At 45.5% G+C, this 26,304-nt stretch overlaps 1 protein-coding gene across 1 annotated transcript in view; it reads right to left on the minus strand.

The window, feature by feature from the left end:
- Window positions 1-26,304, minus strand: part of musk (muscle, skeletal, receptor tyrosine kinase) — a 52,884-nt gene that overhangs the window by 20,251 nt on the left and 6,329 nt on the right. Inside the window, exons 2-9 of the mRNA XM_080419002.1 lie at window positions 23,929-24,076; window positions 22,994-23,145; window positions 22,427-22,554; window positions 21,823-21,964; window positions 21,123-21,247; window positions 14,050-14,209; window positions 8,970-9,264; window positions 632-825 (exon numbers count right to left, since the gene is read on the minus strand). Of these exons, the coding sequence (XP_080275128.1) occupies window positions 632-825; window positions 8,970-9,264; window positions 14,050-14,209; window positions 21,123-21,247; window positions 21,823-21,964; window positions 22,427-22,554; window positions 22,994-23,145; window positions 23,929-24,076 (1,344 nt within the window). The remainder of the gene's footprint in view (window positions 1-631; window positions 826-8,969; window positions 9,265-14,049; window positions 14,210-21,122; window positions 21,248-21,822; window positions 21,965-22,426; window positions 22,555-22,993; window positions 23,146-23,928; window positions 24,077-26,304) is intronic.

The following is a 26,304-nucleotide window of genomic DNA, read 5'->3' on the forward strand; positions in this document are numbered from 1 at the left end:
TAGCCTCAGCCAATCGTGTTAGTAGTCCATCACGTTCACCATTGCAGGTGTCTGTTCTTTGACACTACTGTTTGGTTTTGGCTCCTAGTTTCCTTATACTGCATCTCTGTAGTCTAAACTGTGTTTTCCTTGTTAATTTGAAAATACAGTATAAACCCCTTGCTTTTGAAATACCCTGCCTCTGCGTCACTGTCTTGTGCTTGGGCCCTATTCTCCTGAAGCAGACATGACAGTTTTTATAAGAGACTACTGGTCAAGAGTTATGAGCTTACATCTTTGATTACACATACAGTATGCATGTAGCAGATTAAATACATGCAGCAATGTGGAAAATCAAACTACAGACTTTTCCCCCCTATTTTTATAAATTTGGAAATACTGTAACTGCTAACTGATAGAGTATTCAACGACAATGAATGAAGGTGAAACAGTGACAGCACACTGCTCAGTTTGGTTTGTTTGCTACTGTAACATCAGCAGGTGTTCAATTATTATTTTCAGTCAGTTCAGCAAAATGTACTGGAATGGACAGGAAACAATGCACAGCATGAGTCAAACCAACGCCCAGAGACATGTTAACCACCAACCACACTGTTTTCACTCAGCCATGAAGAAGCCTGTGGTCTCTTACCAATGAAAGGGACATGTGTACAAGAGTCTGGGTCTGCACTGAGGCTTGGTAAGGCCTGGCAGTTTGGCAGCAACAGGTTAGGCGCCCCGGCCCTGGCCCCAGAGCTGTAAAACCCTGTTTGGGATGCACTGCTACCCTCCATGACACGCCACTCCTTATGACAGTACAGCTCTTTCACAGCCAGACAATGCTCTCTGTGGGAGAAGAATGAACACAGGGTGGACATAGGGAAGATTAGGAACCATTCATTGAGTAGAAGGAATGGGAAAACATTAACAACTCATTTGTTGGTGAATTACCAATCAACATACATTTAAATACAAATTAAGTTATATCCTATTTTGTTCAAAACACAAAACGATTGGGAGGTGGGCAGGGGCCTACGCAGTCAAGCAAGTGCACACTTTATAATGGTTAAAATATGGATGATAATAATGATTCATAGATAAGCCCTAAGAATTGTGACTGATTAACCCATTAAAAGCCTATCAATGGAACCTAGCGAGTTCACACTTTCGAGATAAATGTGCTAGCCATGTCCTCAAAGCAGAGTTAACACCCACATGTCTCAGAAATGCTGAGGAAGGTCTAGGGCTGTTTCCTTCTGCTGCCGTGCATTATTAAAAGTGTTACTGTACATACTTATTTGCGAGTGCTGACGACTTCATTTGCTATTTCCTTTTGCCCTTTTGGTTGGGCAGAATGGGCATCCATAATAAGACTTTTATGTTGCATGCAAGGTTTCTTGCTAAAACCAGACTTATCAGGAGGGGAAAACAAAACAACCTGGCCTAGACTTTGTATTGAATGACAGAAGGGGCGGAGCACAACTGTGGTTTGGCAAGTTACTATATGTACATGTAGGCATAAAAAGGGGACTTTCTCCAATGAAAGCAAACAGGCAGGTGTTTGATCCCTGGTTGGCTCCTATGTGTGTACTTTATGTTTAAAATTCTATTCTTTTATCTGTTTTACTTAACTTTAACTTAAAACACTTTTGAATTCTGTTGTTTAAGTTACTACAGTATATAACAAAACTCAGGGTTACGGATGTAACCCCGGTTTCTTTAGAATTCGGAGTAACATACTCACTATGGGATATCACCGCCCCCTGGCGTTGATGCAGAGCTACATACCATAAACTCCCGGGCCATTCATTGGCTGAGAAGGGTATGTCACGTGTCCGGTAGACCGGAAGAGGTATAAAACCTCTTGCGTGACGTGGCTCATCCTCTTTAACACGCTTCCTGCATGCAGATGCACACAAACAGGGGTGTTAGGTGAGTATGTTACTCCGAATTCTAAAGAAACCGGGGTTACATCCGTAACCCTGAGTTTCTTGTCAATTCTCCGTAACATACTCACTATGGGATACATAAACCCCCCTGGGGCTTATAGCCATACCGAATCTCAGGTCCGCACGCCCCCTAGCCATAAGGCCCCGTCCCCCTGGACGTGACCTTCGGCCTCACGGGCGCCCCAGCCCTCCGGGCCGGGGTGCGGTATATAATTGAAAGAAAAGGACCCTGACAGACCAAGTCTGCCTATTCATCTAATGAACAGACACAAGTCTGACCCATAAGTGAAAACAAGGAAACAGGGCCTCCTCCCCTGGAAACCTACCAACGGTGGTTCCGAGGGGACTCAAGAGAAGGAAGGTAGAGAAGGGAACAAAGGCGGGTTACACAAAAGACCTGCCTAACCTCCCCTACCCTAACTAGAGACAGCCGCTATGTCCAGTACAGCGTGCGCCACTGACGCCGCTGCCACATCCAGGCTGTAGAAAGCCGCAAAAGTCGATGGAGACGACCAGTTTGCGGCCGCGCACACCTCCTGGACCGACATTTCCCTGGAGAGGGCCCAGGAAGTAGCCACGCCTCTAGTAGAGTGAGCCTTCAGTCCTTCTGGAACTGGAGCGCCACTACTGACGTAGGCCAGCCTAATGGCATCCACACTCCATCTAGAAAGCGTCGCCTTAGTCACCGCCTTCCTCCGAACATCTGGGCCGAAGGAGACAAAAAGTTGCGACGACGACCGGCCGTAGAGCTTCAACGCCCTCACTGGGCAGAGACAGTGCAGCCGCCTATCCTCTGCCGAAGCGACAGAAGGCGGATGAAAAACTATCAGCTCAACCGGTGTCTGGGTCACCATTCCGTTCTTGGGAACAAACGCCATGTCGGGCTTAACCAAACCCTGCTGTCGTCTCCCAAGAACCTCATGCACTCCGAACTCACTGAGAGCGCATGTATGTCGCTGACCCGTGTAGCTGTAGTGAAAACAACCACAAGAACCGTTTCGAGACTAACGATCTCCAGATCCATAGAGTGAAAAGGCTCGAACGGTGGGAGGCAAAGCGCCCCCAGCACCACCACCAGGTCCCAGGCCGGGAACAGAGGCCTAGAGACCGGCCTGGCCCGCCTGGCACCGTTCATAAAACTACGCACCAGCGGATGTCGGCCAACCGTCATGTCATCGAAACCCACGTGACAAGCGGAAAAGGCCGCCTGGTACACCTTAACCGTCGAGAAAACCAGACCTTGGTTCAATTTGTCCTGCAAGAACATGAGGATGCTGCGTACCGAGGCCCGGAAGGCCTCAACCGGCGGTGACTGACCCAGACACCATGACACGAACAGGTTCCACCTGTCGTCGTACGCAGACCTCGTGGAAAGGGCCCTCGCCCCCTGGATGGTAGCTACCACCTCAGGGGGCAGGCCATAAGAAGTCAAGGTCTCCCCCTCACGGGCCAAGCCCACCGGTCTAGGTCCTGAGGTTGCTTGTGGAAAATTCCGACCCCTGCCTGCCGTAGCAGATCTCTGATCGGGGGGAGGGCCCAGGGCTCGTTGTAGAGGAGAGGATTATTCCTAACCTCCATGCGCCCCACGCCAGTGCCACCAGTGGCACTGACAGTCTGTGGAGTCTGACAAGTTGAGAGGACCAACTCCAGTGACGGGAATGCATAAAGCAGTTCAGTCGGCCAACCTGGCCCAGATCTGGCTTGTTATCTCCGGAGGAGAGGCCAATCTGCGTACCAAAAAATGCCCCTGGACAACAGAGTCGCTCCACTGTTCAGGAGGCCCGGTACCTGTGAGGCCCTGGTTGACGTAAGGCGCGCGTCGCACCACAGCGTCAGATCGCCAGCTAGCCTGTCCAACACTGGAGAGGCCAGGCCTCCCTGCTTTTTGGCATAGCACACGGTCGTGGTGTTGTCGGTTCCTGATCAGGACATGACAACCTCAGGTGGACGGGGCTCCAAGAGCCCACATCCACCTCCGGGGAAAAAAGGTCACACGTGGGGCTTGTCCAAACGAAACAGGTGTAAGGCCGAAGTCATGAGACCCGTCGCCTGCACGCATAGCCTGTATGTGACTTGTCGCCCCACGCGAGAAGACCCCAGGCCGAAACGCTGTCTATCCCGCCCGGGACAGACGCGCCGTGAGCCTGGTCTAGCCCAGCGAGATCCCCTATGAAGGTGGTCTGCTGAGACGGGACCAAGACGCTCGACGGACGGTGACGGTGAAAAACCCCTCGACGTCAAGTGGGGAAACGGCCACGTCCGTGTGCCGCGCCACCTCCTGACTGTGGTGGATAGAAAGGAACGTGGAAATAAGCATTGAAAACAATGCTGGTCCACCCATCTCCTTAACGCACCGTCCGCAGAGAGGGTCATACACCAGTACAACCACAGTGTGTTGTTGTTGATCAGGGGAGCTGACCAGTACAACCACAGTGTGTCACTGCTGTACTGAAGAAACCCCTACACACACAGTGTACCACTGAAGTACCGGGATAGTAAAACAGTTCCGGACTGCAAACTCTCCAACAAGCTGCCTCAGCAAGCGAGTCAGTAGGGGCTCTGATGTCACCCAGTGCGGACAACGCACACGTTTCCAACTGGACCGGTGATGTCGCCACGTGATCCAGCGGACCCGCACATGCGGGGCCGTTAGAGACCGTGGAAGGGTAGCGGTGGAAGGTGGCCACCGTGGTGTTGCTTTAGCGGGGCTGGCTATGCGCTGCACCAAAAAACAACACTGCAATGTGTTGTTGTTAGTGAGGCCAGTTAGCCGCCAATCGAAGCAACAGTAGCCTGACTGGAGGTTCTGTAAACCTAGCAGCTAACAAGCTAGACAAGGCTAAATCACCATGGGCCAAGAAACGTTGAGATCCGTTTCCAAGGGAACCGGTTCTTTGTGTGTGCGTCGCCATGGGGACCAAAGACGCTACTCCTGGTGCTAGCAGCGCTAACCCTGTGTGCGTTGCCATGGGGACCAGCGACGCTGCCACTGCCGCCAGCGGTGCTAACCCTGAGGTGACCGCTCGAGGCAGTAGAGGCACTAACGGTCCGTTAGGACCCGGCGGGGTCACGTGACCGGTCACGGGGACCTTGCCTGACGTCAGCATCCGGTTTGTCCGCCAGCGCAGCCTGTCTGTTTCCATGGAAACCAACGGCGCTGTCACTCTGACAAACGGGGCCGTCCGAAGTAAGCCTACCTTGGCCGTCGCCCTCTCGTCTGAGCCCAAAGGCTCCGGACGGAGCGTCGACAAAGTCGTCCTCCCCTTAGGGAGTGCTTTGTCGCTCGTTAGTGGCGAACGAGGCCTGTAGTCCGTGAGGCGGTACGGCAAAGGGGGCATCTGTCCCTCCAAAATGGCGGAGACAGAGGTCCGCTCTTTGACCCAAGTATTTATTGAGACCCTTCAGATTCAGAATGGGACGTACCCCCCCCCCCCTTCTTTTCCACCAGAAAATATTACGAATAGAAAACCAGTTGGTTCCGATTCATAGATAGTTCTCTGACTATGTTACTCTGAATTCTAAGGAAACCGGGGTTACAACGTAACCTCGCGTTCCTTGACAAATTCTTCGTAACATACTCACTATGGAGAGAGAGTGAACCCCCTCTCTCAGAGACATGGTTGCCTTACCCTCTGCATGAGAGGAACAACACCGTGTCCGACATAGGAGATTATATGCATAAGAGCACGTGGAAAACACACCAGTACAACCACAATGTGTTGTTGCGGATCAGGGGAGTTGATCAGTACAATCACAGTGTGTCACTGCTGTACTGAAAAACCCTGTACACACACAGTGTAACGCTGATGTACTGGGATAGTAAACAGAAGTATCGGAAGTAATTCTTTAATAGCGCCCAAGCTCAAGAGGAAGGAGACTTCCTCCCTCAGAGTATTGGCTGCTGGACCCCTTGCACGGGAAAACAATACTTTTTCTGTCACGGGGGGATTTGTGGAGAAATGCAGCCTGAAACCCTTTAGTATTGCTTAGCAATACCTAAGCATTCGGCTTGCAAACCGTCCATTGCTTCACACACCGAGCGAGTGGATGTGACGTCATCGGCCGCTCGGAGAGTGGGAGCGTTGCCATGGGGACCGTTGCCATGGGGACCAGTGACGCTGCCACTGCCGCCGGCGGTGCTAACCCTCGGGGCAACGGAGGACTCGGAGGAGTCACGAGCCTGGCCACGGGGAAAAACCCCGGCGTCAGAATTAAGCCCAAAGATATATACAGTGAAAACTATATATATATCAATGATTAATCCTACCTTGGCCGTCGCCAGAGTGTAGAAGAGAGAGTAACGTCACGCTTTGATGTCGCCGCAAAGCGGGCCTCTATGGGCTATAGTACCAACATTGGAACTATCTCATTGACGTAGAGTGACAGAGCACATCCGCATTCCATCCTCACAATGGGATCGACGCTACTGTCAGTACTCTCTTCCCAATTTACCCTGGCCGCCGCCATCTTGTCGACAAAGTTGTCCTCCTCTAGGAGGTGCTTTGTCGCCCTCCAGCGGCGAACGCGAGGCGGTACGGCCAAGGGGTCATGTCTGACCGAAGTACTTCCGGTTCACAGTGGTGCGTGGGCACTTCCTGTGGGACGGAAGCCTGTGAGGCGACAAAACCTTCCTCCCCGTAGGGGATGCTTTGTCGCTCGTTAAAGGCGAACGTGGCCTGCAAATCATGAGGCGGTACGGCCAAGGGGTCATGTCTGACCGAAGTACTTCCGGTTCACAGTGGTGCGTGGGCACTTCCTGTGAGACGGAAGCCTGTGAGAAGACAAAACCTTCCTCCCCGTAGGGGATGCTTTGTCGCTCGTTAAAGGCGAACGTGGCCTGCAAATCATGAGGCGGTACGGCCAAGGGGTCATGTCTGACCGAAGTACTTCCGGTTCACAGTGGTGCCTGGGCACTTCCTGTGGGACGGAAGGCAAAAACCGGCGTGACCCCATTCCACTGGCGCATTTGCGCCCTCTAGCGGACAGGGGTGATGTGGGTTTTTATATTACCTTCATATGATCCAAAAACATGCACAGACAATGTCTAGAACATCGGGACTCGGGTGTTCTAGACAGTGTGGGCTTATGTAATTGAGAACGTTGATACATTACATGCACGGATATCATCCCATCAATGTCTGGGATACCGGAGTTCGGGCATCACAGACATTGTGGACTTATACACAGAGAGCATTGGAGCAGAGAAGCCCTCTTGCAGGGGACTCCATTGCTCCGCTGCTCTTTCAGATGTTATCCAACAATGTCTAGAACACCGGGACTCGGGTGTTCTAGACAGTGTGGGCTTATGTAATTGAGAACGTTGATACATTTACATTACATGCACAGATATTAGCCCATCAATGTCTGGGATACCGGAGTTCGGGCATCACAGACATTATGGGCTTACATACAGAGAGCATTGGAGCAGAGAAGCCCGCGGTTAGGGGACTCCACTGCTCCGCTGCACTCAAGCCACGTGAAAGAACGAGATCGTTTGTAACATGTAACACATTTATTTCTTTGGCAGAAAAAAATTTGTACTTTTAAACACACATTCGTTTTCATTAAACATGGCCTTCTGGCAGTCGAGGAGCCGTCTTGTCCATCGAGTAAGGTCTTCAGAAGCCCCCGAGGTTTGCTCGATACACAGAGTGAGAAGGCTAACAAGCTGGTGTTATCCTAGCGAGGCAAGCTAGGCTAGGACAACGCTGTTAATAACCTGTTGCATGGGTGTTAAGCCAACAAAACACTGCCTGACTAAGGCGACGTTAACCTAGCGAAGCAGCTAACGTAGCTAGTCTGGGCTAACTCACTCACGAGCGTCTGCCTCGTTCTCCCCTCGCCTATGCTGCCGTCGCCGGCGCCCCTTCGTTGTCTCCTGGCGACGCCCCGCTGGCCCGGTACGCTTGCTGTGGCAGCGGAGTAGACGGCTGGGAAGAGGGGGAGGAAGTGCCGCTAGGTAGTTGCACCTGGGTGGTTCTCCCAGACACGGTGCTAGCGGCTGCTGCAGTGCTGCGTAGCACGGCTTGTGTAGCAGCCTGGAGGTGCTGCGAGCGGGGGCTAACGCCGCTCGCAGCCGGGACTGCCGGAGGGCCCATTGTGGACTGTGAGCGCACGTGGTGGGCCCCACCACCCACGTTCCCTGGGCCGTGTTGCTGGATCCGCGACGATCGGGGACGAGACGTCGCTGCCTCCCGCAGCCAGGGCGCTGCCCTGGCTAAGCGGCTACTTCGAGGTGCAGCGTGGAGAACAGCGCAGCCCTCGCAGCGTCCCGGTGCATCTTGGAAATGCCCCGGCCCCGTAGAGACCGAGGCACGAGATGCAGAAACCACGAGGGTCATCCCCGGCGATCATCAAGCGGCAGAGCAGCAATACGCAGGGACGTGGAACCTCCATCTCGAGCTAACCTGTTAGCTTTCAACCGCAAGGCTAAGAGCGCGGAAAACTCAAAGGAGGAAAACTTGCTTTAGCAGTAAAAGAAAGAAAGAGAAGATAGCCGCGGGAGCGGAAATAATAAAACTTTTTTTTTTTTTTAATAGGAGGAAAACCCGTTGGTTAGTACAAGTACCACCGAGTGGGCTAAAGCTGGTTTCTGTCCTGATCAAAGTTACGTTTGTTATTATTAAGGTATGTCTTGAGCTGTTGCATCTGCCATGCAGAGAAGCGAAAGAGGATGAGCCACGTCACGCAAGAGGTTTTATACCTCTTCCGGTCTACCGGACACGTGACATACCCTTCTCAGCCAATGAATGGCCCGGGAGTTTATGGTATGTAGCTCTGCATCAACGCCAGGGGGCGGTGATATCCCATAGTGAGTATGTTACGGAGAATTGACAAGAAACATGTGTTGTGTTGTGTTGTGTTATAATGTTCTAACTAGCTTATAGCCAAGGTATAAAATATATGGTTAAAGTGGTTAAAATGATTGTGACGCTACAGTATATTAACAAATCTAGCTGGTACCCCCTGGTACCGCCCCAAGGACCCCTGGGGGTCCCCGGACCCCACTTTGAGAACCAACGGCTTACACAGGACACCCACCTGCAGACTGGTTTGGGCGCAGGCCCCAACCCAGAGGGGTTACAGTCGGGGAAAGCGAGGTGACAGAGAAGTGAGCGCGCCGCGGGGCTACAGAGCTTGCTCAGTCCGTCCAGCTCCGCCCACCAGCTCTGAACCAGGAACTCCTGCACGTCCTCGGGGTCCGAATGGGAGGAGTTGAAGAAAACCAGCGAGTCGTCGCGCAGGACGCCACGGCATACTTGACCTCGGTACGCACTGCAGTACCCGGCGCTGCCCTTATAGAGTCTGTGAGAAGAAGAAGGCGCACCATCATTGTCTACTCTGTTGCAAAGGCCCTTTAAGAGCACAGTGGAGTGCCAATTGATACCACCCTCAACTAGTTATGTAGCAGCTGAGGTTCATGATAATCAACTGATTAGAACAGGTGTGCTGCCGCAGAGGCTGAAGACTGTTTGGTGTGGACACACCCAGGCGAACACTGCAAACCACAAACCAGTACAGTCCTTTCCTTCACTATCCCTGTTTTACAACTCCCTGTCTCTCCCATCATGTGCAGGAGAAAAGGAGCACAACAATGTGGTTTATAACATAACAATATCAACCACTTTGACTGCCAAGAGACACAATGTAAAAACACTGACAGTTGTTAAAACATTTAATTAAATAAACAGGTAAAAATAACAGAAAGCGTGTTGTTAGCAACAATTCTCCAAGTGCCTGCCTATTCATTTTTCCAGTTTTCAGTGAGAGTCTGTCTGTATGTCTGTATGTCTGTGTCTCCTGGCCAGCATGTCTCTGATCCTTCCTGCTTGCTAGTTTACATCTGCTTGTCTACACATCTGTTTATCTATCTGTGTGTCAGCCCGCATGTGTCTGTCTGTCTGTCTGTCTGTCTGTCTGTCTGTCTGCCTTCGTTTCTTCTTATCTACTTCTTTGTCTTTCCACACACGTTTTTGGCCGTCTGTCTGTCTGTCTGTTTGTCAGCCATTCCACCAGCTTGCTCTTGGCATATATCTGTCACTCACAACTGTATCTATCTGTCTTTCTGTACGCCTGATTATATTTCTGTTCACCTATCTTCAGTGCCTGCCTGCCTGCCTGCTCGCCTGTTTGACCCCCACCTGTCTCTCTGCCCGCCTGTCTATTTCTGCCTGCCGCCGGTCTATGTATTTTTTTGTTTCCTGGTTTGGTTCCTTGACTGCCTGCCTTTTTCTGTCTTTCAGCTTGACATCTTGTCAGCCTGTCTATCCGGCAAACTCCCAGAAGAGCTCAACTGTCTATCTGTATACAGTGTGTCTGTCTGTCAGCTTCTCTATATCTGCTCGTCAGCCCTCACACCAGCATTAAATGAGTGCATGTCTGTGTGTGTGTGTGTGTGTGTGTGTGTGTGTGTGTGTGTGTGTGTGTGTGTGTGTGTGTGTGTGTGTGTGTGTGTGTGTGTGTGTGTGTGTGTGTGTGTGTGTGTGTGTGTGTGTGTGTGTGTGTGTATGCGCGTGCGTGCGGGTGTGTGTGTGTCTGTGTGTGGGGGGGGGATCAATGATATTGCACGACATCAATCCTTTTAAAAGTATTTTGGAGTTGAATCATCATGGCTAAATGGTCAAATACAAAAACTGAATTTACCGTCTGTCTGTCTGTCTGTGTGTCTGTCTGTCTGTCTGTCTGTCAGCTCTTATCCTCAGTTCTGTATCGTAATACTGTATCGTAATACTGACAAAGTCCAGATGTTGCCTCCTTGAAGGTTCAAAAGAGTTCAGATGAAACCATCAAACCTAAAGCTGACCTGTCAGTCAAGCTTCCAATCTCCCCAGTAGTACAACCCCCCCCCACCACCCCCCGCCCACCCCCTCTTTGTTATACAGTCCAGATGTGGGCACAAGGTTAGCGGCTAAAAAGGGTTCACATCAAACCCAGCGCGACCTTTGCCTGTCCGTACGCGTGTCTGTTGCTTACACACTGGTGTGCTGTCAAATGTCAAATGAGATATGTGTACAGTATGCCCGCATGCCCGGTATAACGTCACTCATGGTCATGCGACTCGCATTTTCAGGCTTGGAAATCGATTGAGATTCCTCCTGACACGGTGCCAATAACTAATGTGTGTGTGGAGATGGTTTTCATTTAAAAACTGCATTTTTCAATGAACATCTTAGTGTATGGAGGCTTATTCCAACACCCACTCTGTCTTTCTCCCTCACTTTCTTATCCCCCTCCCCCCCATGCCCTCTCTTCCACCTTTCTCTCTCTCTCTCTCTTTCTTCCAGTAGTACTGTACATATTGTAGTACAGATGTGGATATTTGGTTGCTTTGCAGTTGAACAGAGTTCAAGCCCAACTAACACCATATGGCTGACAGAGAGACAGCACAGCAGCCTGCCTCCCTGTGTTGGCATAGTGACAGGTTTATTGACAGACAGAGCCAAAAGGCTCCTTGTCTTGAGAAGCCCCCCAGGGACGTAGCAGCGCTTAGTTCCCTCAAAGAGCACACAAATGTTTTGTCACCTGAGGTTTGGGTGAGACACAGTGACCTCTAGTGGTCAGAATGAATGAATTCAGACACTGACATGTTTTCAAAATGTACTTGAGTAAAAGTACAAAAGTATTGGTATCAAAATGTACTTAAAGTACCAAAAGTAGAAAGTACTCGCAGAATGTCCCATTTCACAAAGTTTTCAAATGTATAAAAAAATCTTTGGAAAATAGCAGATCTACAAGCTCACAATGCGTCACATTGTGACGCATTGTGAGCTTGTAGATCGGCTTGTAGAAATGGCCGAAATGTATATAGGGCTGAAGTGGTTTTGTAATAATAATCAAAATCTACAAAGTAACTAGTAACTAAAGTTTTCAAATTATTGTAGTGGAGTAAAAGTACAATATTTGCCTCTGAGATGTAGTGGTGTAGAAGTAAAAGTACCGAAAATTGGAAATACTTCAGTAAAGTAAAAAATACCTCAAAATTGTACTTAAGTACAGTACTTAAGTGCATGTACTTAGTTACTTTACACCACTGGTGTTGCTATAACCAAAATATGTTCGTGATTTGTCCCCTCTCACTCTCTGTCCTGCTCCTGCAATGTAACCAGCTAGCATAGGAGGTTTGGAAGCTCATTTGACTTGTCTGTAAAGGTTGTATCACAGAGTTGATGTGATATGGTGTTATAGTGATTTCACTGTACTCCCACCTATACCCACAGGGTTTGCATGCTGTCCTACTGTATGTCAGTGCACTGTAACCATGGCTTGGCCTCAACACTTCTCCAGATGTATATGTGATAGATTTCCAGTGAAAACAAACAACGAATGTGTTTATTTTCCCTGTATACCAGCAGGGTAATGGCTGAAGCTATTATCCATTTGCAATATATAACTGTGCATACAGTCCCCAATGTCAGAACCCATTGTACAGTGCTAAAACAAACATCCCATAAACCATCATGTTAAAGCATAACATCCCTATCTAAAGTATGGAGTAAGCTATAAGGCCTGGCTAGGCAAGACTTTAGCCCTTAATACCCTAAACCACTTTCAATGTCCCTATTTTGGGCATGCCATTATAGAAGAAAACTTTCGAACATAAAAAAGCAGATCTACAAGATCACAATGCATCGTGATGTGACACATTGGGAGCTTGTAGATCGGTATTTTCTTGTAGCTCTTGTGTGACACAGTTGGACAGGCTTAACAAGACACTAAACCCCTTTAACCTGTACCAGCCTCTGTCATTCATCCTAAATGAGAGCAGTAGACAAAATATGCCTGGATTATTTTGCTACCCAGGAGTATTAGTTCATCATAAGGATCAATAACTTTAGGAAAATGTATTGTCAACTGAAAAAAAGTGTTGCATTTTGTGCAGTGCGAAGAGAAGAGAAGAGAAGAGAAGAGAAGAGAAGAGAAGAGATCTAAACATTAAAAAGCCACATAAATAAATACATAAATAAATAACCAGCAGAGAGAAGTAAAATAATAGAATAACCACGCTGTTCTCTTACCTCCACTCTATAGGGAAGGGGCAACATCCAGAGGTGTCCGGTTGAAGGAGGAGAAGAAAGAAGGGAAGGAAAAGCGAGAGGGAGAGAGACAGATAGGTAGAGATCAGTCCAGGTAGAGAGAGAACACCATCCATGCTGCTGCTCTCATTGAAGCATAGCCGGGACTGAGAGATAAGGTGGATAGATCTTGTGTGTGTGTGTGTCTGTGTGTGTGTGTGTGTGTGTGTGTGTGTGTGTGTGTGGGGGTGTGTGTGTGGGGGTGTGTGTGTGGGTGGTTGAGTGGGTGGGTGGTGCACCAACCACATGGTGCAGCTACCAACAGGTGAGGAGGAGGCCACACACAGAACACAACTAGCTTCTAGCAGCTAACAAAACACAACACAACCTTTAACCTCTAGTTCATAAAGGACGTTTCCAATTAATCCTTTAGTGCGGCAGAGACTGGAGACCGTGGCTAGCTTCATGACAAACTTCAGCAATGATCCAGCTATGCTCTTATTAAAGGACAAAATTTTTGTTTTGTCCCCTAAGAGCACATGCCATTGTCTATTCACAACTTTGGCCATATACAGTATCATATGTAAATATAGAAACTTTTCCGGTAAATGTATTTCTTTATTAGATAGCTTGTATGTTTATTATGGCTCTTCAATAATAGAACATGGGAAACAAACAAATAATGTGCAAAGCAAGCTTTTATTTGCCAACAAAAAAACAAAGTTATGCTTGATATCGCAGCTACTCGATCGTTTCAAGCTTGGCAATCTTCCTAAGGCAGTGTGGCTCATTCACTGGCATTCATGTTGAAAATCCTGAATGAAATGAATGGGAAGCTTGAACGTTGCTATAGGCATAAGAAATTCAGCCTTATGAAAACCAATGTGGTTTATTTTCAGTAAAATTATTACAGTACTACAAGCCGAACATGACATGTTTTGGTTTCTTTGTACTGCATAAACTCCAGTGTCTCCTCGGCCGGGAATTTGACCAAACCAACCATCCACGGCAACCGTGTTTAGTGGCCAAGTTTCCTCAGCCAGGGCAAATAAAGCCTGCACGGGTAGCCTCTGTGGTAATTGCTATTACAGTACCTTAAATATCTTTACCTGTGACGGTGACACGGGCAGTGGCTTTGACAGTGTTGGCTCCAGCATTGTGTCTGTTTGAGGCCAGGCAGGTGTAGAGGGCTGGCTTATTCACGGTCACTTTGAGGACAGATTGAATCACCTCTCCAACTAAAGTCTCATCAACCGATGAGCCTGAGATCTATAGAAACCAGGAGAAAGAGAGATAGAGAGAGAAACCGTATCAGAGTTGGATCAGGAGTACATTTACCCATACAATGGAATTGACTCGGTACACAGTTAAATCCTTAGTTAATTCAACTCCAAAAAGAGTGTATAAATGGAACCAAATGTACCCTTATACGAGACCAGTTGTCCATATATGTACACTTGTCTGAGCACTAACACTAGATGTTACTGAATAGTTTCCTCCTGTTCAGTCAAGAAAACAATGAAAGAAGTAATGAATTGGAATACTGAATGAATATGAATATGAATAAAGAATAAGAAATCTATAAATGTGAGCTATATACATGTGTAAGGGCCTGTCTACACAGCAATTTAAATTGAGCTTGGAGGCCCTTATGGGTCCATTATGGTCCATTATACTGTGTGAGTGCCATGGTACTGTAGGCAGGCATGTTAGATTAGGCCTACATCAAGTCAATATCAGCATGGGATTGCACTGTCTGTTTTTGACTACACAGAAAGATAAAGAGAGAGACACAGCCAGACATTTTCAAGCGTACAGAAGGCCTACTTTCTTTCAGTTTCATTTTCACTGTATATTAACACATTACTCCAAGTACAAATGTACACATTTGACTATTAACTTGCTTGCCACTGGCAGGAGCTTGATGCCTTGAGGGCAGTTTAAAATCATTTCTTTAATATTATTTTGGATACCGTATTAACCACTTAAAGGGGTAGTTCACCCCCAAAATAACTTTTTTTCTATTGATTACTGACCATCTGGAGCCTTGAATTCATAGATATTTTTTTGTTTTTGTCACATTCCTAAGCCAATAATTTGATTATAATAAATGTGTCCCCATTGATTCCGGTAGGAGACACAAATGCATTTGTGTCTCCTACCGGAATCAATGGGGCTAAATTTATTATAATCAAATAATAAAGGAAGGAATGTGACAAAAACAAAAAAATATCCATGAATTCAAGGCTCCATGGGGTGAGTAATCAATAGAAAAAAAGTTATTTGGGGGTGAACTACCCCTTTAAACCCTATATACTTTGTTGACCGGGTTCCCCCAGGGGTCTGTATTTGGTGGCCTCCTTTTTCCCTCTACATCAAATCTCTTAGCCGAAAATAGCCCGTATGAGCTTGTAGATCCTCTATTTTTGCAGAATGTTTCCCTATTTTTTGCAAAATGTTCACTTCTTATGACAAGTCCAGAATAGCTAAGTTTCATCAGGAGTCTGCTGTTCTTTCCATGCATCCAATTTTAAATGTTTGTCTATTACATGAAAAGCAGAAGTTTCACTAAAAGCGGCATAATGCTACCATAGATACTAAGTTAACAGATTTTCCTAGAGTACTTCTTCATATGAGCTAACAATGCAAAATACAGCCCTGTGACCTTAAATGTTGAAGACTCCATTTCATAAATAAATAAACCATGTATGATTTTCCACTGTCCTCTCCAAAAAGTCATGAGTACAATGAGGTCATCAATTTGTGTACCATACCATGCCAAAACATACAGGGGGGGGGACTACTATGGCACTCAAAATAGATAGTCATCAGATACGTACTCAAAGACATGGAATATTATAATCTGTATGTAGAATACGTTCTATGTTTTTTTGTTTTGTTATTATAGAATATATAAATTCATTTTGGGAAAATGTTATTTATGAAATCCATTTTGCATACAGTGTATGTAGTGTATGTATGCATGCACGTGTTAAGTGGGGTGCTCATAGCAGTGTCTATATTTGAAGGTGTGACCGTGTGTGTGTGTGTGTGTGTGTGTGTGTGTGTGTGTGTGTGTGGGGAGCTGGCTTCCTAGCAGCTTGTTAAGGTCATTAATTTATCTGCCGCCCGGATGAGGCTTGTTCTAAAAACAGGCAGTATCTCTCTCACACACACACACACACACACACACACACACACACACACACACACACACACACACACACACACACACACAGAGTTTACAGATGGTGTCTGTGTATTTACAGGCTGTAATCACGTTGTAGCACTCAAAGTTATTAGATGCTTAGACAATTATAGACCACCAGAGAATCTACCCTTGGTGGCACCTATAAAACTGTCACAATAAACTTGAAACATGCTGGGTTTCTAGGCTTTGTACGGCAAACAAGTTGCTTGATCTTGTATCGAGTTGGAAATTGTACCCTGTTGATGTTATTACTTGAAACAAGTGAAAAATGTGTCACCTATGTGGTCATATAATGCATGGGCATTGCCCGACCATGGGGGCTGCCCATTAGTCCAACTGCCCTTTATTCCGTTAGACTTAACAGTGGTGGGCCATTGGACTATTGGCATGGCACCATTGACCATTGGTATAGGGAGTGAAGAAGACCATTCATCACTTTTCCCAAATGTATTTCTGCGTAGTCTCACTCGATTAAGACTGCTGAGGGAATTAACTCACAGGAGCAGTGCCAGGGTTAATTGATTGGCAGGTGTTTGCAATTGTCTAATTGTGCTCTCCTCTTTATAGTAGCATGATGTACCTGGGCAATGCACACACAACAACACTAGAGGGAATGCCAGCAGAGGAGAGGGAGCTGGCACAATGGTGCAAAATAATGAAGGACTTTTATATAAATGCATAGCAAGCAGCACACCCAGCAAGGCCGGGCTACATGTAGCCAACTTGGTGCTCCAATGTGTGTCCATTTATGATTTTTCTAATAATGTTGCTGCCAATCTTGGTACATTTAGAATGACTGGGGATGGGAGGGTTAGTGTCTTGCTCAACGATACACACCCCACAAGGTCACATGGCTGTAATGTGGATTGAACCTGGGACCGTAAGGACAGTAACTCAAACCGGCCAGGTCGCCCCTGCACTCCACAGCATATAATCTTCCCCATCCCAAAGCTGTGTGACTTTCCAGAAAGTTAGAGTTGTATTGTGTCTGTGCCCTACACCAAACTTCTATTGTTCTCTCTACTTTGTAAAGATTGTTGGGATTAGCAATAATAAAACACACAGCCTTTGCTGGGCTTAGAATGCTTGGTAAGCAGCCACGCTCATGAGCCTACTGCCAAAGTGCATATTCCCTGATTATCCTTTGGCTCGGCTGAAAGACACCACGACAGGACGCCGTCTGACCCTGGGGAGTACAGTACTAACCTGTGCCCAGTAACTCCAACATGTGCTGTATTGTTTTTGTTCAATGCCAAATTTGCATTGCTATGTTTGTATGGCATGTTTCTGAAACATAGCGAGTGTGACAGGTCACCAGGTGAAGGCTGCATACCCTGTTCTTAAAACATTCAGTAAAGAATTGCAGTATGTCAAAGACTTTCACGCCACCAGCGGCTTGGCATATAAATTGTAACGTAGAATTTGATTAAATATACCAATGAACACAGTGGCACGCACAAAACTGACATGTTTAAAAAAATTAAAAAATAACAATAACAATCCTCTGACAGCTGGGTTGAGGACGGCGATGTCACTTTTAGAGCATAGCATAGGGCAGAGGTTCTCAAACTATGGGTTGAGACCCCAAGTTGGATCACGGTAAAGGTGGGGGTGGTCGCACATTGACAACTGATAAAAGGAAAATATATCCATCTCATTAAGTCTTGTTTTTAAAAACCATAGCTTGTGAATGCATGTTTTTGTTAAGGTTCTGGCAACTAATATAGGCTATATGTGCTTCTGCTATACCCTACTTTTCACGATGCATTGTGGGATAAGATGAGACCACTATAGCGTATTATTATTATAACCACCATTTGGACACCACTACAAAATGGCATAATCACTATGGTACAGTCCACTATGGTCAGTAGTGATTTCAAACACTTATTCCTCTCACCTGTACCTCATTAGCACCTTGGACAAGATGAGGTCTGCAACGACATTTTGCAAATCATCATTGTGTTAGTTGCCACTACTCACAATTCATTCTAGCTCATTCTAATGGTTCCAGATATTTGCAGATATAAAATAACTCCCAGGGTATAAAAATGGAACCAAATGGACCCATAAGGGTTAATTTGATATGTAAGGGTCCATTTGGAACGCCCTCAAGGAACCCTGCGGGTCCCTGGACCCCACTTTGAGAACCACTGACTTACACCATGCTTAACTCATGTCCTCAAACTAAAGTGTGAAGCAAATTACCAGACTTATATAGCATATGATAGACTTGACACTATGAATCAATTTCAGCTACATTGTATATTCATAGTTCCATGCATAACTCTAACATGGGCCTAATTACCCTTTTTATTTTCCAGACCAAGTGATGTTTTTAAAGCGTAATGTAATACACATAACATGGCACACTCTCTGAATAGTGTGCGCGTGCGTGCGTGCGTGCGTGCGTGCGTGCGTGCGTGCGTGTGTGCGTGCGTGCGTGTGTGTGTGTGCGTGCGTGTGTTAGCTAGTAATTCCCTCTACAGCTCCAGTAATTATTCTATTTTAACCACAGCTTCAACGGTTCACACTTTCTATTATAGTTAGAATCTAATTAGTGGATCATTTGACTATTCTACATTTACTCATGTCACTCTGACCACGTGACCTCTTCATGATGATCCTGCACCTCATTACATCGTGTCCTGTTTAGCTATTCAGCTGTTTGCGGTCTTTGAGAAAGCACAGTGTTGTAGGAGTGTTGACAGTTATGTGTTGTGTCTAGACGTTTGATTCTTTGTTCATTGAACTTTTGCAAAGGCATACATCATCACAGAGGATTTATAAAAGGTGTAAATTCCTCCTATCAATATACTGTAAAAAGTGACTATTAGTGGCTTAGAGACATATTAAAGAAATATTTCTGATTCTTGCACTTAACCACATTTTGTAAATGATTAAAAAAATAGCTGCTTGACAAGCTCACATCACATTGTGATGCGTTATAAGCTTGTAGATGTACTCTTTATGAAAAGTATTAGACATAATGTCAAATGGCAAGCCCAAAATTGGGATGCCAGGGTTAAAGTGACACATTTTAAGTTTACCAGTAAATGGGAAAACACGTTCACATCCAGTTCCAGGCATGAGGATAAGAGCTTATCCAAGTTATTGTGAACAGGATGTGGTGTTTACAGTTTCCAACACATAAATGGATTGTGGAAAGGTTGAATATCTCCAGTATTAAAGGGATATTGGTGGCAGGGACTGTGCAGCTAACCTCACTGCCTCCCTCCCAGATGAGCTGAATAGCTTTTATGCCTGTTTTGATGTTATTAACACCAACCTCCCGGAAGGAGCCCCCAACGCCAATATGACCCCGACTGCCCCACACGAGCCTCAACAAAGGAGCGCTTCAGGGCTATGTCCTGAGCCCCCTCCTCTGCTTCCCCATATACACCCACGACTTCGTGGCCACACACAGCTCCAAGTTGGTGATTAAGTTCGCCGATGACACGACAGTGAAGATAGGCGTGGGGCCCAAGGTCCTATGGGTCTTCCACAGAAGCACCACTGAGAGAACCCTAATGAATCACTGTGTCTGGTATAGGAAATGCTCTGTCCCCAGCCACAAAGTGCTGAAGAGGGTCACGCGGACGGCACAGAGCCCAGAGCATCAGTGGATGTGAGCTTCCCGCCATCCAGGATATACGATACAATGGATGGCGTGTCAGTGAAACCATAGGATTACCAGTCACCCCAAACCATGGACTGTTTAAGCTGTTACCATGTGGCAAGCCGTACCGCAGCCTCAGGGCCCGGACCAGCAGGCTCCGGGACAGCTTTTTTTCCACCTGGCAGCCAGGATTATGAACAATGGACGCTAAAGACCTGTTGCCTGTCTGCCTGTCTACAACAGCCTGATCTCCAGAGAATACCGTAACATTGCACGGAACGAGTGCACTTCATTCCGTGGATAGTCGCCTCGGAACTCCCAAATTGCGTGCATATGTACGGCGAGTCCCACGGTGGGCGTAACCAGTCGCAACACGGAAAAACCCGGAAGCAGAGCAGTCCGCACAATAAAATTTACGATTCTGTGCCTATCGGTACATAACTCAAACGGCGCTGAGTAGGCACAGGCGAATGTCCCACCGTTCAGGACGGCAACTCGGTCGCCTTAGCTCCCTCGGTGGTCCTTCACGGGGGGACAATTCGCCTGTGACTGCGTGCCTCCGAAATGGTTTTGTCACAAAGGCAGCGCCGTACCATATGCACGCAATTCGGGAGTTCCGAGGCGGCTATCCACGGAATGAAGTGCACTCGTTCCGTGCAATGTTACGGTATTCTCTGGAGATCGGGTTGGTCTACAAACACACACTCACTTTCCATGATTCTCCTCCTCTTTTGTTGCGAATATCATAGACTCGGACCAATTCTTTACTTTGCACTTAAAATTCATTTATTGCCTATAAGTTTGACGATACTAAAAATAGGGGAAAGGGGAGGTGGAACAATATGTTGGCGTGTCATTGTTCAAACAATTCAAAGCAGATCTGAATGCAGGTGTCTCTGTCTGTCTAATAAGCACATATGGGCTCAATCCCACTAATTAGGGATGACACTATAGGGATGACAATGGTCAATGGTTCTATTGTCCTAAAGTGCTGTTTTTTTTTCCACAACTATCTTCAACATCTTTCTATGCTTGTCATAGAAATCCGGTCATCACAAAGACAGAAGTACAACACACACACACGCGTGCACACACGCGCACACACACACACACACACACACACACACACACACACACACACACACACACACACACACACACACACACACACACACACACACACACACACACACACACACACACACACACACACAGGTTTAGGACCCCATCACAAACAATCCCCTAAAACAATGGCACTTTACATTGTCCATTGTGCCATTGTTATTGTATTGTATCTTTAGTGATATTCTACTGCTGGTTCTATTGTTATTTCCCTGATTCTGTGTACTTACAGTGTTGCCATTCTCCAGCCAGGTGATGGTCGGCACAGGGTTTCCTGTGGCATTGCACTCTAGAGAGACCTGACTGCCAAAAGCCACCCTCTTCTCCTTAGGAACCTGCAAGATGCGAGCTGGGGCTGGAGACATGAATAACATTTATAGATATAGAGATTAGTGAGGACAGAGAGAATAAAGAGTAGAAGGAATAAGACACTATACTGCAAAATAGGTGCAATTACTATGGCAACCACATACACATTTTATCAGTGTGGTCCTGTGGTTGCCATACAATAAATAAATAGTCAAAGTGGTGCAAAAGAATAAAGGTCAAAGTGCAATTGCAGTTTTACTTTTGATACTCTGTTAAGTTGCATACTATCAGCAATAACCTTGTATTTGTCAGATCTATTGCATTGTCCATTTATCGTTCTTCTGTTCAGCCCCAAACATGTGGAATATATTAGGGGTCCCAGACCCCAGGGCTTCCTAAACCTCTCTGAAACAGAGCTTATGGGTTTCCCAGACAGCAATTCATTCCCTGAATGTATATTAAAATGTTACCAAGATGTCCCACTGTAGCGTCCCCTTGAATACCTACTGTATGTGCACCCCGATTGGAGTCCTAAACCATATGTGTTAGCTCCATTTGGAGCAACTGTTCAAATATTTCGATGAACTACTTCAAGCAGTAGGATTCTTTCAATGTACACACCCTGGACTTCTAGGGTGACAGGCTTCGAGAAGGCCAAACCAAAGCTGTTCCTGGCCACACAGCGATACTGTCCTGCATCCTCCTTCTGTATGTTGTGGATCTTCAGGCCTCCGTAATCCAGAATGGTCACACGGTCACTGACCTATGGGAAGTCGTACGGTTAGCATCATTCCCCAAAGTTCTAATCTGAATTTGAATGGTCAAAATACATAAGAATAAATAACTAGATTCTACTCTGGCTAATGAAGAGGGGATGAATTGATGTTCACTCCGTATCGATATCCTCAAGGAGGATACACAGAATCACCATCATAATATTAGCAACAGTACGAACGCTTTGCTACAGGACGATCAATGCATCACTGTATCGGTTATTTATATGTGTCGTAACATTTTGGGCAGCTGAAGGCAACCCTTATGTTTAGAGAAAGGGAAAGCCAATCAATGTCTACAGACAAATTTCTCATGAGACTCATTTTCTAATATTGTACACCAATTGCCAAACAGAAATGTAGAAGAAAATGAAATGAACTAATCTGTAAATCCATTACAGATTTCAGGTCCCCAGACCTTCAAGAAATAAATAATATAGGCAACATTCTACCTTAACTAGTTCATCGTCTTTGAGCCAAGTGACGTCAGGTTTTGGGTTGCCAAGTGTAACGCATGGCAAAACAGCCTTTGACTCTATCAGGCGGGTCATATTAGTTGGATGACGCTTTATCTGAGGCTCTGAGGGAAGGACAGAGAGATTGAGAGTAAATAAAACAAAACCATGAAACACTGATAAATAGCCAACGTAAACAAAAGTTCAGTTAATTAATTACTTCATTCATTGTTATTAAACATTTTGTTGTATTTTATAATTCTGCTTTGGCAGTACTCATGTATGTAATGCCAATATAGCTGAACATTAAGAATAAATTGAGAGAGGGAAGAGAGAGATAAAGGTGAGAGGGTTGAAAGAGAGAGAGACAGGTAAAGAGGGAGCGAAAGGGGAAATGGAAGGGCAAAGATAAATACAGCAGACAACGTTGAGGGAGAGAATAGAGAATAAAGAAACAGAAATAAAGATAAAGAGAACAGATAATTATAGACAGAGATAGAGATAATCACAGTGTCTTTCTTTATTGTCTGGGGTTCAGTCGTAGGAGAATTGAAGCAGACATACTCATCTTGAGCTGCAGAGCCCCACAGCTCTTGGCTGGCTCCCCTATGCCGTTGTTGGCCATGCAACAGTACTCTCCGTTGTCTGATTCCCTGACATGAGGGATGACGAGCATCTGACCCTGTTCTCTGGTGATGTACCGCGGGTCATAGTAACTGGTTCAGATAGAGAGAGAGAGAGAGAGAGAGAGAGAGAGAGAGAGAGAGAGAGAGAGAGAGAGAGAGAGAGAGAGAGAGAGAGATTGATCAAAAGCCAGCCCAGCTCCAATTTCCTCCTAAGATCTTGTGCTCATACTCAAGCTGCTCTCATATATATTAATAGGCATATGCAAAGCATACCATGCTTTGCACTATGGCGGCTAATCCAGCAGCAGAAGAGTTGTAGCTACTGTAAGTTCGCCTCGCTTTGGCTGTCGTAGTCTGTTGGCCGCATATGATGCCTTCCTAAGGTTTGGACAGCAAGCAAGGCCACACTGTTATTTGTTATCTTGTTTGCTAATCCTGATGTTGTGTGTTTGTGATTAACATGTGTATGTGATTAACATCCAATGCCATCTGCAGTGGAGTAAAGTAACTAAGTAGTACTAAGTAGTACTAGTAAATGTTCTTAGTACAGTAAGTACATTTACTCTAGTACTGTACTTAAGTACAATTTTGAGGTATTTACAGTTTTCAGTACTTTTACTTCTACTCCACTACATCTCAGAGGCAAATATTATACTTTTACTCCACTACAAGTATTTGAAAACTTTAGTTACAGACAGTTACTATGTAGATTTAGATTATTATTACTAAACATACATTTACCACTTCACCCCATATGCATTTCGGCCATTTGAAAATAGCCGATCTACAAGCTCACAATATTGTGAGCTTGTGATCTGCTATTTTCAAAAGATTTTTATACGATTTGTTTTCTAATAGAAGGTTCTCTCTCACGGGATCAGGACGTTGTTCCTTGTCCAGGTGATGTCAGCAGGAGGGCGGGACTCCACCTCACAGATGAAGGTGGCATTGTGATCCAGTAAGATGTCCAGCGTCTCCACCAGGGTGATTATACGAGGAGCTGAGAAGGGTGAGAGAAAAGCTGATGAACAGCAGTGGTGTAAAGTAACTAAGTACATTTACTGAAGTACTGTACTTAAATACAATTTTGAGGTATTTTTTACTTTACTGGAGTATTTCCAATTTTCAGTACTGCTACTTCTACTCCACTACATCTCAGAGGCAAATATTGTACTTTTACTCAACTACAATTATTTGACAACTTTAGTTACTAGTTACTTTGTAGATTTTGATTATTATTACAAAACATACATTAACCACTTCAGCCCTATATACATTTTGGCCATTTGAAAATAGCCGATCTACAAGCTCACAATGCGTCGCAAGCTTGTAGATCAGCTATTTTCAAAAGATTTTTAAACATTTTATACATTAGAAAACTTGTGAAATGGGACATTCTGCACAATGAGTAATTTCTACTTTTGGTACTTTAAGTACATTTTGATATGTGAGCACTTTTTCTCCCATATGCAAATAAGAGCTGAGAAGGACACAGCACATTGTCAGCACATTTTTACAATCTCAACTTCAGTCGACTTTATTAAAGCTGCAATCGTCAACTATTTTTTTGTGAATAAAACGTCTTTCTGCCAATCTGTATGGTAGAGTATAATACAGTAGCCTTACTAGCCTATGCATAATAAATCATAACTAATGGTTGCATTTGATCTACCTGCTCTTTTAGATTCCGTGGTCGGGTAGGACCACTACTGGTTGATAAGTGGTATACTGCCTGAAGGTCAAAATTACATTTCTCCGCTGAGCAAGCAGGCATAGGCCTACTCTGTTAGCTCAGTGGTAGAAAAATTGGCAGTTTGCATGGGGGAACTGGCAGAAAAAGACTCGCTCGCTGCATGAACTAAGAAAGAAAAAAATGAAATTTAAATAGTATTTATTTTACATAAAGTACTCTGTGCTTAAATTGAGGGATGCAAAAAAGTGGGGGACCTGGGTTCTCAGATAGGACATGAAAGGTACTGTACGGATTGCAGCTTTAATCCCACAGCTTGTACACAGAGAAACTCCGATACAATTATAATAGGTCAGATAATAGTAGTATAATAATACGTTTCACTTGCTGGAACATGACCAGATGAAGCCAAAATGCTTTCCATCTTTCCAGAGGATTTGTTGGGCACAAAAATAGTAGCAGTGAGAGCATTCCCATGGTCTTATTCTGAACCTTGGACAGCAACACAATGTCAGAGAATAGCTGTTCTTCTGAGAGCTCCCGTATTCATCAGTGTGCAATAATGAAAAGTAAGGGTGAAAGGACACACCCTTGTGGCGAGCCTGTGTATAGCTACAGTGTATGAGAAGCTGCTTCCAATGGTTAGAATGGACAAGCTGGTGTGGCAAATTCAAATAAAAAAGATCAAGCATGAAAGTCCATTTAACAACAAGATAGGCTCGCACACTGGCAAATGAATATTGAGGCTCTTTGGATGCAAAAATATAGTCTTTTACTTACAAAGCAAAAAGTGACATGGTGAAATTGACACAGAGAGTGGATCATCAACACTGATTCAAATCATACAGCAACCTTTCTATTAAAATAAAGATGCTGTTGAAAAGCCTGCAAACAAGTGTAGGCCATTAGTACAGTACGTAGTAGTATAAAAAGCTTAGCATCTTCCACACTTCTCCCTAGTAAGCAAATTGCAGTGGATCAAGCTTTCCATCGACTCAATTAAATTAAATTAAATTCTGTTTTATTATTGTGACAAATCACAGCAAGTTGTCTCAAGAAGACACTTTACATATAGACCGGACATTGTCCCACCCTGAGCAAGCATTTTTTTGCGACAGTGGCAACTAAAAACTCCCCCTAACTGGAAGACAGGCAGACCCATGTGTATTGCAAAATATGGATGAGCACTAGTTATAATCATTGGCAAGAGGCCAATAAGCAGAGTAATCAACCTTGAGCAGAGTGATAATCGAAAAATAATGCACAATAATCTAGGGCTATTTCACACATACCAATATCCTGAGTGTTAGTTAACCATCTGACTGTGTAAAATGGAAGGGTCCACTTTATACCCTCAGAGTTAAACTAGCACTCGGGATTTTCACAGTGCAGTAGCATACTGTACAGTACAGCACATACCTGTATACTGTACTATAATAATGGTATCAACCACGTTACATACATGGCATGTCACAATATCTGTCTCCTTTGGACATGGTGTAAGAGCGTTTGATGACTTTTGAGAAACGCTATCCTCAGAACAGACACCATGACTCAGT

The sequence above is a fragment of the Gymnoscopelus braueri genome (assembly GCF_963280865.1).
Source record: "Gymnoscopelus braueri genome assembly, chromosome: 22".
In the NCBI taxonomy this organism is placed as follows: Eukaryota; Metazoa; Chordata; class Actinopteri; order Myctophiformes; family Myctophidae; genus Gymnoscopelus; species Gymnoscopelus braueri.